Below are 16,540 nucleotides of genomic sequence, written 5' to 3' on the forward strand. Positions count from 1 at the left end.
CTTTCAAGAATGTCACATGCTACTATAAATTTTGGTTAAAAGTGTTTAGCCATGTCTCCCTGTGATTGCTTTGTCTTCAATTCTGTGTATTTAGAAGCACCATTTTTTCTGTCCTACCTTCTCCAGTCTCCAAGGGCCCACAACACCAACAGTCTCAACCTCAGGATAGAGTATCACTTTGAGAGTGAGCAGTGAATTGAATGAAATGTCAGAGAAGGAGTAAGGGCCAGGGGAGAAGGAGGTAGAGTTGCTGTGTGGGTAAATCTGAACAAATGCTATAAAATGAAAATAGGGATTATGTTGGCCATATTGGAGTTACAATACAGGACAACAGAAGTGCTAGTGTGTGAGAGTAAGGTCTGGGTTGCATGGTAAAGGCCTTCCCATCATCTGGGGCGTGAGAGAAGCCCAAAGCTGAGCTACTGTAGGAAGATGAACTGCAGGGGCAACACCTGGAGAGCCGAGTAGGGGTTTTAAAGAAAGAATAAATTGCATAAATGAAGTATGTAATTGATCAAGGGAAGTCAAAATTCAAGAAAATTATATTAGGCAATTTGAAAATGACTAGCAAAATGGAAGGTATAAATGTGTATATGTAGTAATATATGTAATGTCAAGAAAAAGCCTAAGACACAAAGGTTGTCAGACTGGCTTCAAAAAAGCCCATATCTACATAATGGGTAAAGACAGCTAGGAGAACAGGACGCCACCAGGAAGAGGAAGCTGGAGTGTTTCTGGGTCAGGCATCCATGCCACAAAAATAGGGGCCACTAATCCACAAGGGCAATAAAACAGTGTTAAACTGGCTCATGCTTCATCATAGGCCCAAAGTAATAGGATCCATCATGGACTGGAACCTCCAAAACTGTAAGCCCAAACAACCCTTTTCTCTCTGACCCAAACTCATTATCTCAGGAATTTTGTTATACTGACAGAAAGCTGGTAAACACAAACGTCTTTGTTTTTAGGAAATACATAGTACTTAGAGGAATGTACATCATGTCTAACATTACTCTCAGGGCTTAAAAAATAAATTCTAAGGCTGGAGAGATGGCTTAGCAGTGAAAGCATTTGCTTGCAAAGCCTAAGAACCCAGATTCAATTCCCCAGTATTCACATAAGCCAGGTGCAATTGGTGGCACAGGCATTTGGAGTCTTTTTGTGCAGTGGCTAGAGGCTCTGGCATGCCCATTCTCTCTCGATCTGCCACTTTCTTTCTCTCTCTCGAATAAATAAATAAAAAGAAAATATTCTAAAAATTAAAAATAAATTGTAGATAGAGATGATGGTATAGCAAATGTGGTCAAATACACATGATGCTGGAAATCTGGGGGAAAGATTAATGGCAGTTTTGTGTATTTCATTTATCCTGTTTCTGTGATACGAAATTAAGTTAGTGATCTAAGGAGGCACTTTGGGGGCACATTTCACAAAGAACTCTATACTTGTAATGAAACTTATGAGTCAAATTGCAGGAAATTCATACCAGATTGCTGCCCTCTCAGATGTACAAGACTGTAATGCTTTCATATTCATTATTATGAATTGCAGCCATAGTATGTAGAGAAAGAACAACAGAACTCTTACATGCAGTCCTAACCTAAAATGTGCAAAACACAGCGGCTATAGTTGAAACCTGAGTTAAGTAGCCTCTCTGGGCACAATGCCCAGAAAATATCCTGAGCCAAGGATCATCGAATGTGACACAGAGAAACTCAAGTAAACCTCAGGTAAAAAAACATTATTTTGCAAATTAATTAATAATTAGTTTCTGATCTGGGAAAAGGATCCCTGTATTGTTTTCTTGTGACAATTAAACAAACTTCAAGTCTCCCAACTCTGACATGATGTACAAACCTGGGATGAATCTTCCCTTTAGAAGTTAATTAGACCAAGGTTCTGTCTTTGCACCTCTAATTTCTCAGACTGTACTCATGTACTTTGAAAAATGTGACTTCAAATAATAATCTCTTCTCTTTTAGGTTTTGCTGTAAACAAAAATAGCACAATATTCCTTGTCCATTCACACAAGTTTGTTTCGTAGCCAGTGCCAGGCAGGTTTATAAAAGACTGTCTTTATCACACTCCTGCCCTCTCCCCCCCGCCCCCAGAAGCACAGGCAGGTTTCTGCAGTCAATAAAGGGACCAAAAAATCTGGAAAGCGTTGCTAGTCTGCCTCTGGACAGAAACCCAGGCCTGCTCAGAGCTCAGAACAACTGACAGCCCTAAGCAAAGCATCTTGGATGGTTTCTTCAAAAATGATCATCTGTAATAGGCCAATGATGATAGGACACGGGACAATTTCAGTCCTGGCTGCTTCCCCTGGAGGGGCAGAGGTAAGGAAATGAGCACTATCAGGAATGTGCTCCATACACCTGTGAGTAGTGAGGCCGGGCACCGGACTTGGAGGAAGAAAATAAAACAGGCTTGCCTTTTACTCAGATGTTGGCAGCCTGTAGGTGTGGATGTATGTAAACTGTAAGTTTGAACATAAACTTTTGCTTACTTTTATAGGATGATATGAGTCTGTAGAACCCAGTAGTATTTTTTAAACAAATATTATTTATTTATTTAGTTTTAAGCAGAGAGAGAAAAAAAGGGGGTTGGGTGGGCCAGGTCCCCTTGATGTCGCAAATGAACTCCAGATCCATAGGATTTGGTATGTGGATACTGGAGAATTGAATCCCAGGTCAACAGGCTTTGCAAGCAAGCACCTTTAACCAGTGAACCATCTCCCCAGTACTCAATATTGCTTTTGTCAGATTTCTTTTGCATAAACCCGATTGAACAAAAGAACCCAGTGACCAGGCTGGATCCTGAGTTCCTGGGGCCTTTTGTACGGTGCGATAGACAAGAGGGAGCTAGGACACCTGCCAAGGCCCCCAGTAGGGCACCCTGGAGCTCTGAGTCCCAAGGTTTAGAGAGTCTGAGTAGACGCTAGCAACGGAAAGCACGCAGGACGTAAGTCATGGCCAACTTGAGGACTGGGCGAGTCGAGGCTTCTGTATGTTTTCTTTCTCCAGATAGTGGGTCCTGAAGGAAGCCAGGCTGGATTATGATGTGACAAGTCTAGGTCTTTTTTGCTCAGAATCGGAGAACCTTTGCAAGTGAAGTGTGGTGGAAGCGAGCAAACAGCTAAATCCCCAGAACCCCAAGGATCAGTGTCCCTGCCTCCAGTGGCCCAAGTGCCTTTTGACCTCGGGGCCTGACCGAAGCACGCGTTGACCCCGCCCAGCATTGTACAGACCAGTAAGGAAGCCATGGGTGGCCCTAGGGAATCGAAGATGGTCCTGCATCTGCGTGGAAACACACCCTGCCTCAAGTACCTGACAGAGGAGCTGGGGAGGCAATCACTGGGAGGAGGCACTGGTGGGCGGAGTTCCTGGGCACTGGGAGGAGCTCGTGGGCCGTAGGCGGGGCAGGGGGGTGGGAGTGCTTGGTGGTAGGCAGCTAGTAAGCGAGGACTGGGGGCACGAGGCTGTGTGGGGGCGGGGCCGGCGGGCGGTGGGTGGGGCTGGTAAGTGACGGACGGGGGCACGAGGATTCATGGGGGCGGGGCTGGCGGGCGGGGGGCGGGGCTCGCTGCCAGCCCTGCCCGAGCCTGTCCAGATCGTGGCGCGGACGCTGTGCGGGCGCTGGACCCGGGCGCGGGGCCCACACGGAGCTCACGAGCCCGGAGCGTGCGCCCAGCCGCGTGGGCGGCGATGAACGCCGAGGGACCGCTGCCCCCGGCTGCCCCCCGCGGGCACCCGGGCCGCCTGCTGGTGCCCGAGCGGGTGAGTGAGGTTCTCTCCCCCCCCCCCCCACTCCAGGACTCTTATCCCTCTCTTCGTGGTCCCTCCTCTCCCGGCACCACCTCCTTTCTCCGCGTCCTGGTGTCCCCCTTCCGGGGCGGCCCTTGCGGACCGGGTAGGCTGGCCTCTGGGGTCCTGGGCACGGTGGGCATCGCGGCCACCGCGTTTTCTGCCTTCCTAACCTCGCAGCTGGCAGCATGTTGAACGGCCGCTTGTCGGGCACAGGTGCTTGCTTCCCTTCCCTGAGTGGGAACTAGGGGGTTCTAGAAGGTGGGCTTTCCAGCATCCCTTCCTAGCAGTGGCCCCTCGGTGCTGAGGCAGCGGTGCTTGCTGAACCTCCTGGCCCTGCAGCGACCCCGACGTCGGCTGGGGTCCGTGCTGACCCCTGAGGGGTGCGGGTGTCCCTGGCCTGCGCTGAGCCATGCGTCCGGCAAGGTGCCACCAGCTCTGCCCGGCGCGCGGGGTAGTCAGTTTGGTGCCGTCGCCGCCAAGGACCCCAGGACCACTGATGATCCAACTTCAGTTATTATCCTACCTGAAACAACCCCCCCCCCCCGCCGTCTTTTTCTTTTAAATAACTATTGACTGACAAAACCCAGAAATGTTGGCTTGAAAAAAGACGGAAAGTTCTTGGAAACCTTCAAGTTGCCACCCACAGCACAACCGAGTGTTCTGGAAAGGGTGTAAACTTGTATTAAGGCCTTCTGAAGTTGGTGCACCCCTCAGCATTACCACCCAGTGCCACAGCCCTCAGCAGGCGGGAGAGGGATTCCTCCCAGGTCCTTTTAGGGTAACAAGGTTTCAGGAGACGCAGGCTGAGGGTGGCTGCAAGTTGTCCTGTTATGGTACTTCTGGGCGAACTAGTGCGCCGTGGTGTGTTTAATGTCACCCAGGGATGGATGTGTCTGCTCTGAAGGTTGTTTCATGCCAGCTGTTACTTCAACATCTTTAAGTTTTATGCGAAATGTGGTGTTTATTGTTTTAAATACTCTGTAATATGAATAGTTACCCAGCCCAGCTACTGCAGATGGGACTCAAAGCCTAGAAGCTATACATGGATCACTTGAAAATAAACTGTAGAAAAAAAAAATGCAGCGGGAAAAAAAAAAAAAAACATTATTCGCTTTCTGTTGAATGGCTGCTCTGGCTAAAGTGATGTCCTCCCATGGTGAGACATGCTGCATTTTGGAGAAGTATTCTTGCAACAACAGGCAGAGAGTTGAAGTGACTTCTGCTACTTTGACTAATCAGTGAGTTTTGGCAATGAACTCAGTTAAAAAATATATGCATCTATTGCAAACCTTCAAATAAGTGCACGGAGCTCCATGCCAATCACATTGCTAGACCTTACAGTGCTTTCTGTGCAGTGAGTTCCCTGTTTCTTAGTAAATAATCCTTCACCCATGATTACATTAGAAACGCTAACATAACTCAATGGCTAAAATTTTAAAAAGGCATGAAAGTAAGGCGGGGGTTAATGAGGAAGGAGAATGGTGTAAGTGGGAAAGGGCAGGAGATAAGAGAGGGTAAGTGGTGGGAATAAGACAAAAATACACTATGCACATGTATGAGAATGTCAAAAATGGGGGAAAAAAAAACTTTATAAAGAACCTTAATGGCATCAAAGGACCCAGCAGAACAGAACTTGAGGGAATTTTTGTCACTGTGGAGGCCAAGTACATCAGTGAAGCTTGAGAGCTGGACTGGTAAAATAGCCAGAGCTCCTCTGATGGCTGTGACGAATCCCAACTACACTACGGTCAGGCTTGGATTCTTACGTATTTAAGACAAAGATTGTGCCATGTCCAACGGTTGCATGTTTGTCTTCCAGACGCACAATGCTTTCTTGTTAGTCCCTGAAAAAAGACAGACCTGCCAAATTCCCAAGTTTCTTATCAATGGCTGTTTAATATCACTGTAAAAGAACTTCATGCTTCTATTTAGAAAAATAATGATCAAAACCAAAGATGTTACCGAATTCATTGTATTTCTGTTTTTTTTTTTTTTTTTAATCTGAAGTCAAAAAGTTGTAACAACTGCATGTTTGAATCATGGGAATTTAGCCAGAGTTGACGTCTCTAGGTTTTTTTGTTTTTTGGGATTTTTTTTTTTTTTTGGCTAAACAAATCCACTTGCATATTTGTTCTATGTTTAGCTTTTTTTTTTTTTATTAAGAACATGCTTTGTATGGATACATCATGTATTTGTATGATCTTTTCCCTTCACCCTGCTCCCATTTTGCTAGGAGCCCTCCTTAGTGGGGTTGGTGGGATTCCGCATAGGGTTGTGGGTTATGCATTATGGGAGCAGCAGTCAGTTATTGGTGGGAGGCAGTGCCTCTGGACGTGACATCCCAATCTGTACTTCTTTCAATCTTTCAGCTTCCTCTTTCGCAAAATTTCCTGAGCCTTGGTGGGTGTGTTTTAAGTTGGCTTCAGTGATGAGCTCTTAGGAGCCTCTGGATCTCTGCTTTGGTAGGTGTTGAGTATCCTCAGGGTCTGTCTCCTTCACCCTGGTGGTGCATGCCAGGCTCACCATGAAAGCAGCACTCTTGCTCATCTCCCCATTTCCTCTGTGGTTTTGCCTGGGCCTTGACTGAGATATGAGTGGTGGTTTATCTCCTCAGACCTCGCTATGTTCTGAAAAAGAAAAACAGATTCTTCAGCAGAGAGTAAAGGCAGCATAGGGTAAATTGCATAAGCATTACTAATTTAGGGAGAGTTTGATGGATGTGGCCCCTCTGTTAGCCAACAACTAGTGGGAGCTTTCATTGAAGAGTGTAATCTTGCTGGGCATGGTGGCACATGCCTTTAATCCCAGCACTAGGGAGGCAGAGGGAGGAGGATCACCATGAGTTTGAGGCCACCCTGAGACTAAACAGTGAATTCCAGGTCAGCCTGGGCTAAAGTGAAACCCTACCTCATCCCCCCACCTACAAAAAAGAGTGTAATCTTTGTCTCCATAAGATTCAGACCTGGTTCCCAGTTCCAGATGTTTGTATTTTTATATCTCCTTTCAGGTAACTGTGACCACATACTTTTCTAAGTTAGGTCAGCCCATATAGCTTTCTTCTGAGGATCATCCCATAGGTAGTAGAAGCAAGAATATAAAGTCTAGAGTAGGTTTTGTTACACTGCTACTATGTGCTAGACATTTTTCTACTTTGAAATCACTACCCTTCTTAGACTACCTGCTCCTTCATGAGACAACTTTCCCATGGATAGGTGAGAAGTGAGGTCATGCATGTTAATGCACTTAGTAATGATATCACTTGGACATTTATTCAGAGTTACAATTACTACAAAGTAAGTCAAGCATGTACTATGGGCTTCTGATAAGTGACTCACTTGCTTCATATATTGTTATACATCTTTCATCCTTGTACCTTTGGTGTTGTGGCAGGTTGATTCTGACGTCCCCCATAAACTTAAGTTTTCTGAAATCTAGGTTCCCAGCTGATGGTGATTTGGGAATTAACACCTCCTGGAGGGAGTGTATTGTTGGGGGCAGGCTTATGGGCACTATAGACAGTTTCCCCTTGCCAGTGTTTGGCACACTCTGCTATCACTGTTGTCCACCTGAAGTTGGCCAGGAGGTGATGTCCACCCTCTGCTCATGCCATCATTTTCCTTTGCCATCATGGAGCTTCCCCTCGAATCTTTTCTTCCCCACAAGCTGATTTTCATTGGGTATTTTTTTGTCAGCAATGCAAACCTGACTGCAACAGTAAATGTGTCAGAAGTGGGATAATTACTGCTAGAAACCTGACTGTGTGGCTTTTGGCCTTTTAGCACTGATGTTCGGAAGGATTTGAAACCTTGGCATAAGAGATGCTTTGCAGTGCTGTAAGTACACCTTCATGGACCATCCTCGTCAGAGTTGCAGTAAGAACTATAGACTATGATGTTTGGCATATAAGGGTGAGAAAGAGCTTTGCCTGGACTGGGCTAGAAGCAGTTTGTGAGAGGCTTGCTGCTATATAATGTCCTAAGAATCTGTGCAGGGTTGCTTTGCATAGAAACAGGCTGATGTGAGCATAAAAATGAAATCTTTGCATTAAAACTTCTGTCTGTTCAGCTGCAATTATAGGGGAGGTTACAACCTTTGAGATTGGGACAACAGGAAAACGTAGGCTCGCTTGAACGGGACTGAATGCTCAAGGAGTATTCTGTTCTTCAAAGTCTGCTTTATTCTGCTCCCCTCCCGGATTAAGAAACTGGCATTCTACCTAGTATTATGGAGCATAAGAAATGCAAGAAAGACAGGGTCATTGAATTTGCCACACGGTATTGTGTTTTGGAGATGGCTATTGGCAGTGTGAAACAGGTATGCTGGATGCCTGCATGGAGACCAGATGGAGCCATGAGGATGGACCACAGGTTGCAGTGGAGACCCAGTGGAGATGCTGGGGCCACGCGATGGCTGCTAGGGAGAGTTGCTGGCTCCAGATAAAGTTTTCCAGTACTGTGAGTAGCCTAGCTGGAGGGGTGGGATTGGAACTACCAAGACTTGTTGCTGGTTAGAATTATCGGACTTGGAGGTTTGTCACTGGCTAGAGTTGTTTGGCTTGGAGATACAGAATTTGATGTTTGCCCTGTTTCAATCTTGTATTAGTTGGTTATTTCTGTACCCAATGCCATCTTTTGCAGTGTGAATGTTTATTCTGTGCCCATTATGTTTTTTTTTTTTGTGTGTGTGGGGGGCTTTTTTGGTATTATGGCTCAGTTAAAAATCCTTGGATTACAGGGATATTTGAACATCATTGGGATTGATAAAACTATGGAGACTTTAAAAGTTGGACTAAATGGAGTGCATTTTATGTCATGTATGGTTATCAGTTTGTGGGGTCCAGGGGCAGAATGTGGTGGTTTGATTCAGGTATCCCTCCATAAACTTAGGTGTTCTGAATGCTAGGTTCCCAACTGATGGACATTGGGGAATTAACACCTCCTGGAGGCAGTGTATTGTTGGGAACAGGCTTATGGGTATTATAGCCAGTTTCCCCTTGGCAGTGTTGGGCACACTGTCCTGTCACTGTTGTCCACCTGAATTTGGCAGGAGGTGATGTCCACCCTCTGCTCATGCCAGCATTTCCTCCTGCCATCATGGAGCTTCCCTTTGAGTCTGTAAGCTAAAATAAACCCCCCCCCCATAAGCTGATGTTGGTTGGGTGATTTCTGCCAGCAATGTGAACCTGACTGTGACAAATGTCATCTGTGTATGGCATTTCTTGTGGTGTATATGATATCATAGGCCAAATTCACATGCTGGAAGGTGGGGGGATTACCTGATTTATCAGATGACATGTTGCACAGTGAACATTTAAACACAAGAAAGACTCAAATTACAAAAATATGCTCATTTGTTGAAAATATGGAGGTTAATGCTGAATGTAAAATAAACTTTTGTTTCTAAATATTTATATCTATTTCAGTTTTAATTTCAATGTATCTGCCAAGATGGTCTATGGGACACACTTTGGAAGAGGTGTATGGAGTGAGAGGAAAGCCATCACATGCAGGCTCTTGTTACTAAATGAGTACATTCCCTGTAGACTCTACGGAACTCTGTTGTGTGTGGCTTTCCTGTGGGTATGTATTGTGTATGCTTACATCATACAGGGGAATTCAAATAGAGAAGGCACTTCCTTCTTTTTGCTCCCTTATGCTTGTGCTGTGCTGGGACCCAATAGAAATTCTGCATTTACAGTGTGAAGATGAACTGACTGATCCTCATGGGAGAGAGAGCCATCCCAGCCTGGAACCTGATGTATGCCCCTTCTCACCTGTGGACTACACAGGGCATTCTTGTGGTCATTTGTATTCTCTGATACCAGCACCCTTAGAAATTCACTGGCACTTACAATTTATTGTGTGTGTGTGTGTGTGTGTGTGTGTGTGTGTGTACATACATATGCATATATGGTTTATATGCAGATAGTTTATATATCAGTGTGTACATGTAATGTCTTGAATATGCATGCTTTGTGGAATGATTCCATCTTAGTTACATCTTAGGAACTGGCCTTAGAGGCAGTTTGTTGAGTAAAATACAACAAAATATTTGTAAAAGGCCTTTAAAGAAATACCTGGATTATGTCACCAAAAGTTTCATGCAAAGTAAGTTTGCATTTTAAACTGGTAAGTGCCTTCTTTTATTGTTGCCCAATTGGTTACTGAATATCGTCCCCAGTTCAACGTCCAAAGGAAAAGATTGCATGATTCTCGCCTAACACAAGATGGCGCTCTCTCCCGGTGCTCACTGGAGTCACTTTCAAACCGGCTTATGCTTTCTATTTCGGCACTAAGCTCCCAGTGCTGTTGACAAGATCCTCTCTGGAGGTGAAATCCTGCCCATCATCAGTGACCTCCGCCCCCACCTTCCTATGTCTCTCGCAGATTTCCGTAGAGGCTGTTAAAAGTGCTGTGAAGGTTGCAATATGATTTTCCAGCTGGAATTTCTTTATAAAATAATTGTTTTCAAGCCCTGTTACTTATGACTTAGGTTTTTATTAAGAAAATAATTGGGATTTAAAGGAAGTAAATAGGCCTTTTAGCTTATTTAAGACTGCAATACAAATTGGTTATATTTTTAAAATATGTATTCAACTTTAGACATGAATTTCACTCTGTTTAACCTGTTTTTATCTCCTTTCATCTCTATGTATTTCACTAATGTGGTGCCTGGCTTATTTATAGCAATGCTTTCTAGTGAGAATTATTAACACTATTGATTCTAAATTGTTAGTATTTTGCATACTAACCCAGCTTGGATAGGTACCTAAATCCATTTGACATCCGAATGGATACCATCTGATTACAGCATCAAATTGTGTTATGATAATTCCACTCCCTTGAGGTTTTAAACCATCGTTTGTGTCACTGGACTTACTAGATTTTATTTTATGAATTTATTTTTCTTGTCTCTGTCCCTTGGAGCCCAGCTCCAGGGACAGATGTCCTTCTTGCTCCCAGCAAGTAGTAACTTCATCTAAGCATCAACCAAGGAAGCATAACTGCAGCTATTTTTAGTTTAATTGAAATAATTTAAGTGGCAAATCACAAGTAAGAATTGAATCACATTTCTAGAACAAATGCTTCTAGCAGGTAGAGATTTTAATGACCATCCATCATCATAGGTAAAAGTACAGCCACAGGAACACATTCTATTATATAACATTTTTGATAGTTGAGATGATTAGGAAAAAAAGTCCATATTTGTAAAGTGTGCTTTTGTCTGTTACTCCCATCAAAATAATAATTGATTTTTCCATGGAAAAATCTTTTGCATCCAGCAGTATTTGCACATGTGTTGAATGCCATGATATAACTTTGAGTAGTTGTGCAAAGAGGTGTTTTTGTAGTATTAAGAGGCGTCAGTCACCCTTCCCAATGGGAGGCCAAAGGGGAGATGCAGCCGTAGGTGCTGCACTGAGCCCTACCTGCCAGGGCAGCTTCTTGTCATTCTGAGTCTGTCCATCATTGGAGGACAACACTGAGACCCCTGTCCCAGGCCACAATACCTCCATCAGCACTGGGTGTATCAGCTCCAGGATGTCTGCTATTGACTATTCCTCTCCCAGAAGCTCTGCTTTTCTTCTCTTCCTGCCCTTTGAGTGAGTTCTCCCAGTATGCTTCACACTGGGGTGTATAAAGGAGCTATTGGAGGCTATTTTGCATAACTTCCTATGTAATATTGGCCTGATCTTCAACTCCCTGAATTATGTCATTGTCACATTCTATGGACCCCTAAGCTGTCCACAGCCCCGCTGAACCAGCTTTGCTTGGGGTTCACAGTGAACACTTTCTAATCTGATCTTTCACTGTAGCCCTAAACCAGGTTTCCCCTTCAAAGGCCACATGTCTGAGTGTCACAGTGTCACCACAGGGCTGAGTGGCAACCCAGACCCAAATGTCCAACCTAGCAATGTTGTTTCTGCTGGCTTCTGGGTTGTGCTAGGCAGTTTCTGGCTCTGAATGTTCATTGCAGGCTGCCTTGCCCTCCCCTCCCTTTTCACCAGCTGATTCCTAGCTGCTGTTTCACCGCAGGGCCTCAGCCAGCATTCAGTGCTGTCTACAGGCTCTGCCCCCATGCTTCAGAAGCTCTCTCCTACCCTCAGGAGCAGTGTGCATGCACCTGCGTCGGCGACAGGCCCAGCTCTGACAGCAGTACTGCCTCTGAGTGAATGACAATCACACTCTGTCTCTTATCAGGCAAGGCTTGGTATTAGCTACACTCTGGGGACAGCAGAGCTGACACCAATGTGCCAGGTGAATCCATTTGTATGCTGTTAATGAGAGGAGAAAGTTACGTTCCTGATCCTTCAATTGATAAGATATTTTATGCTTCTGATTAGCCTATTTGGGTTTAAATAAAATTATGCCTTTTTATTTTTACAGTAGCTAAATTTTAATTTTACACATCAACATAACTGGTAATGGTGAAATGTAATTTAATGTGTCTTCATCTCTCTTGCTGAGGACTTTCTTAATGATTTCTGCTCAGGTAATTATACTTTTCCAAATGGCTCTATCAGTTTGACTTTTCACACTATAATTATCTTGAATTTTTATTATTTCTTCAACAGTGTGAAATTATTTTTCATGCTTTAAACTTGGGGTGTTTAGACCCTAGGTGGGCCAAAAATAGCCCTGTAGAACCATGTGCTGGTGTTGATGGCACCAGTTATGAAATTCAAATCTAGTTTTCTTCCAACTGTCACAACTTTAAGAGGAGAACCTCTAGCTTTGCCCTGTATTATCAAGTGTTCCAGCTTTAGTGTTTCCTGCATGTGGAGGGAGGGATGGAGAATTCCCTCTGTGAGAAGTACCACTGTGCTCCTCGGATAACGCAAACTTTGTGATGGTGGAGTGTGTACCATTTGGAAAATGCTTTGTGAGTGTGAATTTGCACATATATTCACATGCACACACATGTACCATTTACAAGACATGGCTGAGCAAGTTATGACCACCTACCATACTAAAAGTAATGACACTGTATAAAAGAGATGTGGCTAGTTGCACATTTGTCCATGGGACCCTGTCTGACCCCAAGTTCTAAACAAGTAGAAGTGAGAAGCTACAGGGCAACATGTGTGTTTGCCAGTGTTTGTGACAGATACAGTCACAATGTGTTAAGGTCACATGACAGGTCCAATCACAAATATGTGCTGAGGTCTCTGAGGGAGGAAAGATACTGCACATTTTGTGGCTGTTGTGAGGGGAAGAAGGACTTGTTACTCAGGAGAATGTGTGTCAGCCAGTTTAGTGATCACGCTAGAAAGAGCAAGTGCCTGAAGCTTGTGAACCTAGTCAGTTACTCAAGAGCTGGAAGTGCAGCAGCAAAACTAGTGGCCGATGCAATAAGGCCAGGCCTGCAGACAAGGCGTGCCCTGATGGAATTGAGAGGCATATGCATAAAATGTTCCACAAAGTGCGCATAATGTATACACCTTACATGCTACTACACCTATGACACAGTACAGCTGTGTAAATCCCAAATGCCCACTGTAGATCTTGTTTATGCCACATGCATATGTGACACACATGCACATATGTGTACATATGACACATGTACTTCTGTGTGTCTGTACATGTGCACAGCTTACATCAGCACACATGTGCATACTACATACAGTTAATGTTACTCATACAGTTTCTCATACGACACACATATACAACACATAGAGCACAGGGGTATACCACATACACATATGCTCACAGCAAGAACTTTTACATAAGACATAGTCCATATACTCCTTTTGTGTTTTAAAACAGGATTGAGTGCCTGATTCATGTCAGTTGTTTGAGTTCAAAGAGTCAATAGTTGCAATTTTGCCAAGTTTATCTTTCATCAACTGCCAGTCTCTGGTTTAAGATTTAAAAAGACCCATGAATATTCTTTTTTATTTGAGAAGTATTTAGTATTAATAGAAATTTAAAGCCTACTAATCTGCAGGCAGGCTAAAGTAGGCACTTTTGAAAATGAAAACATAATGCTACATATAAATTGAAATAGAATGACACGAGCAATTCAAAATGGCATTAGAATAGAAAAATGCATTTCAAGTAGATAAAAAGGGCAACATACATGATACCCTATATTCTACAATTATAAAATGTTAGGAACTATTTGGTGTAGATTGAGGAGATAGCTCAGTGGATAAACTGCTTGTCTCGCAGGTGTGAGGGCCAGAGTTCAAATATAAATGTCCAGTGGGTGTGTCAGTCTGTAATCCCAGTGCTAGAGAATTAGAGACAGAATTCTCAGAATAAGCTGAACAGCTAGAGCAGCCTAGTCAGCAAGCTCTAAATTTATGCAGAAGACCCTGTCTCAGTAAAGTGGTGAACAATAAAGATCCCTGGAAGTCCAGCTGGGCTGCCCCTGGTGGTGGGGTGATTTACAAATCATCCAGCATTGTTCCCTTCTCCATCCATGTGTCTCTTCACTTCCCTAGCACAGGCACCTCCAGAAGTGAGCTCCCAGTTCCCCAGTGTCCTCCCCTAATCTGTTTCTATGTCCCTCTTGGTCCCTGGATCAGCTGTGCCACTGGAGGTGAATTCCTAATTCCCCAGTGTCCTTTCCCATCCAAATGCACGCCTCTCTGGATGCCTAGGTGAATCATTGCGATGCCCCCAGCCACACCTGTGCTTACATGTGTCATCTACCAGCCTGATAGAGTCAGGGCTCTGAAAGTCAGTTACCCAGTTCTAGTGTCCTACCCATTTGCACCCAGTCAACTTGTCCAGGTGTGTTACCCCTCCCCCCCACTCACTGTAGGCATGTGAACCCACATCATTCTACTCCTTTCCCCCAAGCCCACAGTGGCTTCTACTTCCTCCCTCTACTTGTACCTTTGGGGCATTTCATATGTAAGCCCAATTTCCCACCATGGCTCATTCCCTCTTTAGGACCTTACTGTTACATTGTATAAACCCCTGCATTTGCAACAAGATAAAGAGTGTCTATAATTAGCAAATCCCAGTGGAAAACAGCACACACACATGCACACACCACCACCACCACCACCACCACCACCACCACCACCACCAAGAATGTCCCATGGTAGAGACCTCCGATGAGAGCTATTTTGAGGAAATTTCAAACAAATAATTAAAAAACATGATAATGATAACGATATAGAATGAATTTAAAGATGATGGAGATACATGCTTTCCTTAAACCCAAGGGAGCAAAAATAGTTGAAAGGACTTCACAGAAGAAAAAAGAAAAAATCCAGATGAACCCCTAGAGAATACACTCAACCAAATGTAATAAGAAAATGAAACCAAAGTATGAAAAGAGTTGGTTCTTTAAGAAAATAACAAGCTTGACAAACCCTTAGCCAAATTAACCAAAAGAAAGAAAAACCCTCACGAATAAGATTAGATATGAAAGAGGAGACATTACAACACATACCAGTGATATTGAGAGAATCCTAAAAACATATTTTAAAAATGTATATTATACACAGAGGCATTGCCTCCTTCCCATAATTGATGGCTAACCCCACAATGCACAACCCACATTCCCCAACAGTAGGGTCCCTTTGGTGGGGGGAGGACAGGGAGGAGGCTAATGATGGTATCAATATGTCTATATATACACTGTATACATAACAAATAAATAAATTTTAAAAAATTTATACTAAGCTAGAAAATCTAAAATGGGATGACTTTCTGAACACAGAAGACCTGCCAAGTTAAACTGAAATGAGATTAAATAGTATATGCAGATCTATAACTAGCAACGAGATTCAAGCACTAATTCTAATCTCCCTATCAAAAATGTCCAGGCCCGGGCTGGAGAGATGGCTTAGCGGTTAAGCGCTTGCCTGTGAAGCCTAAGGACCCTGGTTGAAGGCTCGATTCCCCAGGACCCACGTTAGCCAGATGCACAAGGGGGCACACACATCTGGAGTTCGTTTGCAGTGGCTGGAAGCCCTGGCTTGCCCATTTTCTCTCTCTCTCTCTCTCTCTGCTTCTCTCTCTGTGTTGCTCTCAAATAAATAAATAAAAATAAAAAATAAAATAAAAAAAATGTCCAGGCCCAAGCAAGTTAACTGCAGATTTTATCAGACCTTTAGAGAAGATCTGAAACCACTGCTTCTCAAGTGATTACAGGAAATTGAGGAGCAAATGCACCCCAACTCCTTCTACTGAGCTAGCATCATGCTACTAGCAAAGCCAGATAGAGGTAAAACAAAAAAGAAAAAAAACTGTAGATCAATATTTCTGATGAGCATAGATATAAAAGTTCTCAATAAAATTCTTTAAAATTGAATTCGACCTATTAAAAATATCACCTTGATCAAGTAGGTTTTATTTCAAGGATGTTGGGATGGTTCACCATGTAGAAGTCAACAAATGTAAATAGACTAATGGGCAAAAGTCATATGATTACCTCAATTGATGCAGAAAGGCCCTTGAAAAAATATAACATCCCTAAATGATATAAACACTGGGGAGAGAGGGGATAGAGGAATCATATCTCAGCATAATGAAGACTATATATAAGAAGCCTATAGCCAATATCATTTTAAATGGAGCAAAACTTGAAGCATTTACATTTTTTTAACATTAAAGTCTGAAATAAGACTGGGGTGTCTACTCACTTAACTGCTATTTAAAATAATGCTTGAAGCATTCACTAGAGGAGCAAGGCAAGAGAAAGAATAAAAGGGTTTCAAATTGGAAATGAAGAATTCAAACTATCCTTCTTGTAAATAACATGATTATATATAT

The 16,540-nt window shown here is 43.5% G+C and overlaps 1 protein-coding gene across 1 annotated transcript in view; it reads left to right on the plus strand.

Annotated features, from left to right (window-relative positions):
* Positions 1-3,704: 3,704 nt before the first annotated feature.
* Sntg2 (syntrophin gamma 2) overlaps positions 3,705-16,540 on the plus strand; it is a 248,453-nt gene continuing 235,617 nt past the window's right edge. The window contains exon 1 of the mRNA XM_045143508.1: positions 3,705-3,776. Coding sequence (XP_044999443.1) covers positions 3,705-3,776 — 72 coding nt within the window. The remainder of the gene's footprint in view (positions 3,777-16,540) is intronic.

This window comes from Jaculus jaculus, chromosome 2, assembly GCF_020740685.1.
Source record: "Jaculus jaculus isolate mJacJac1 chromosome 2, mJacJac1.mat.Y.cur, whole genome shotgun sequence".
NCBI lineage: Eukaryota > Metazoa > Chordata > Mammalia > Rodentia > Dipodidae > Jaculus > Jaculus jaculus.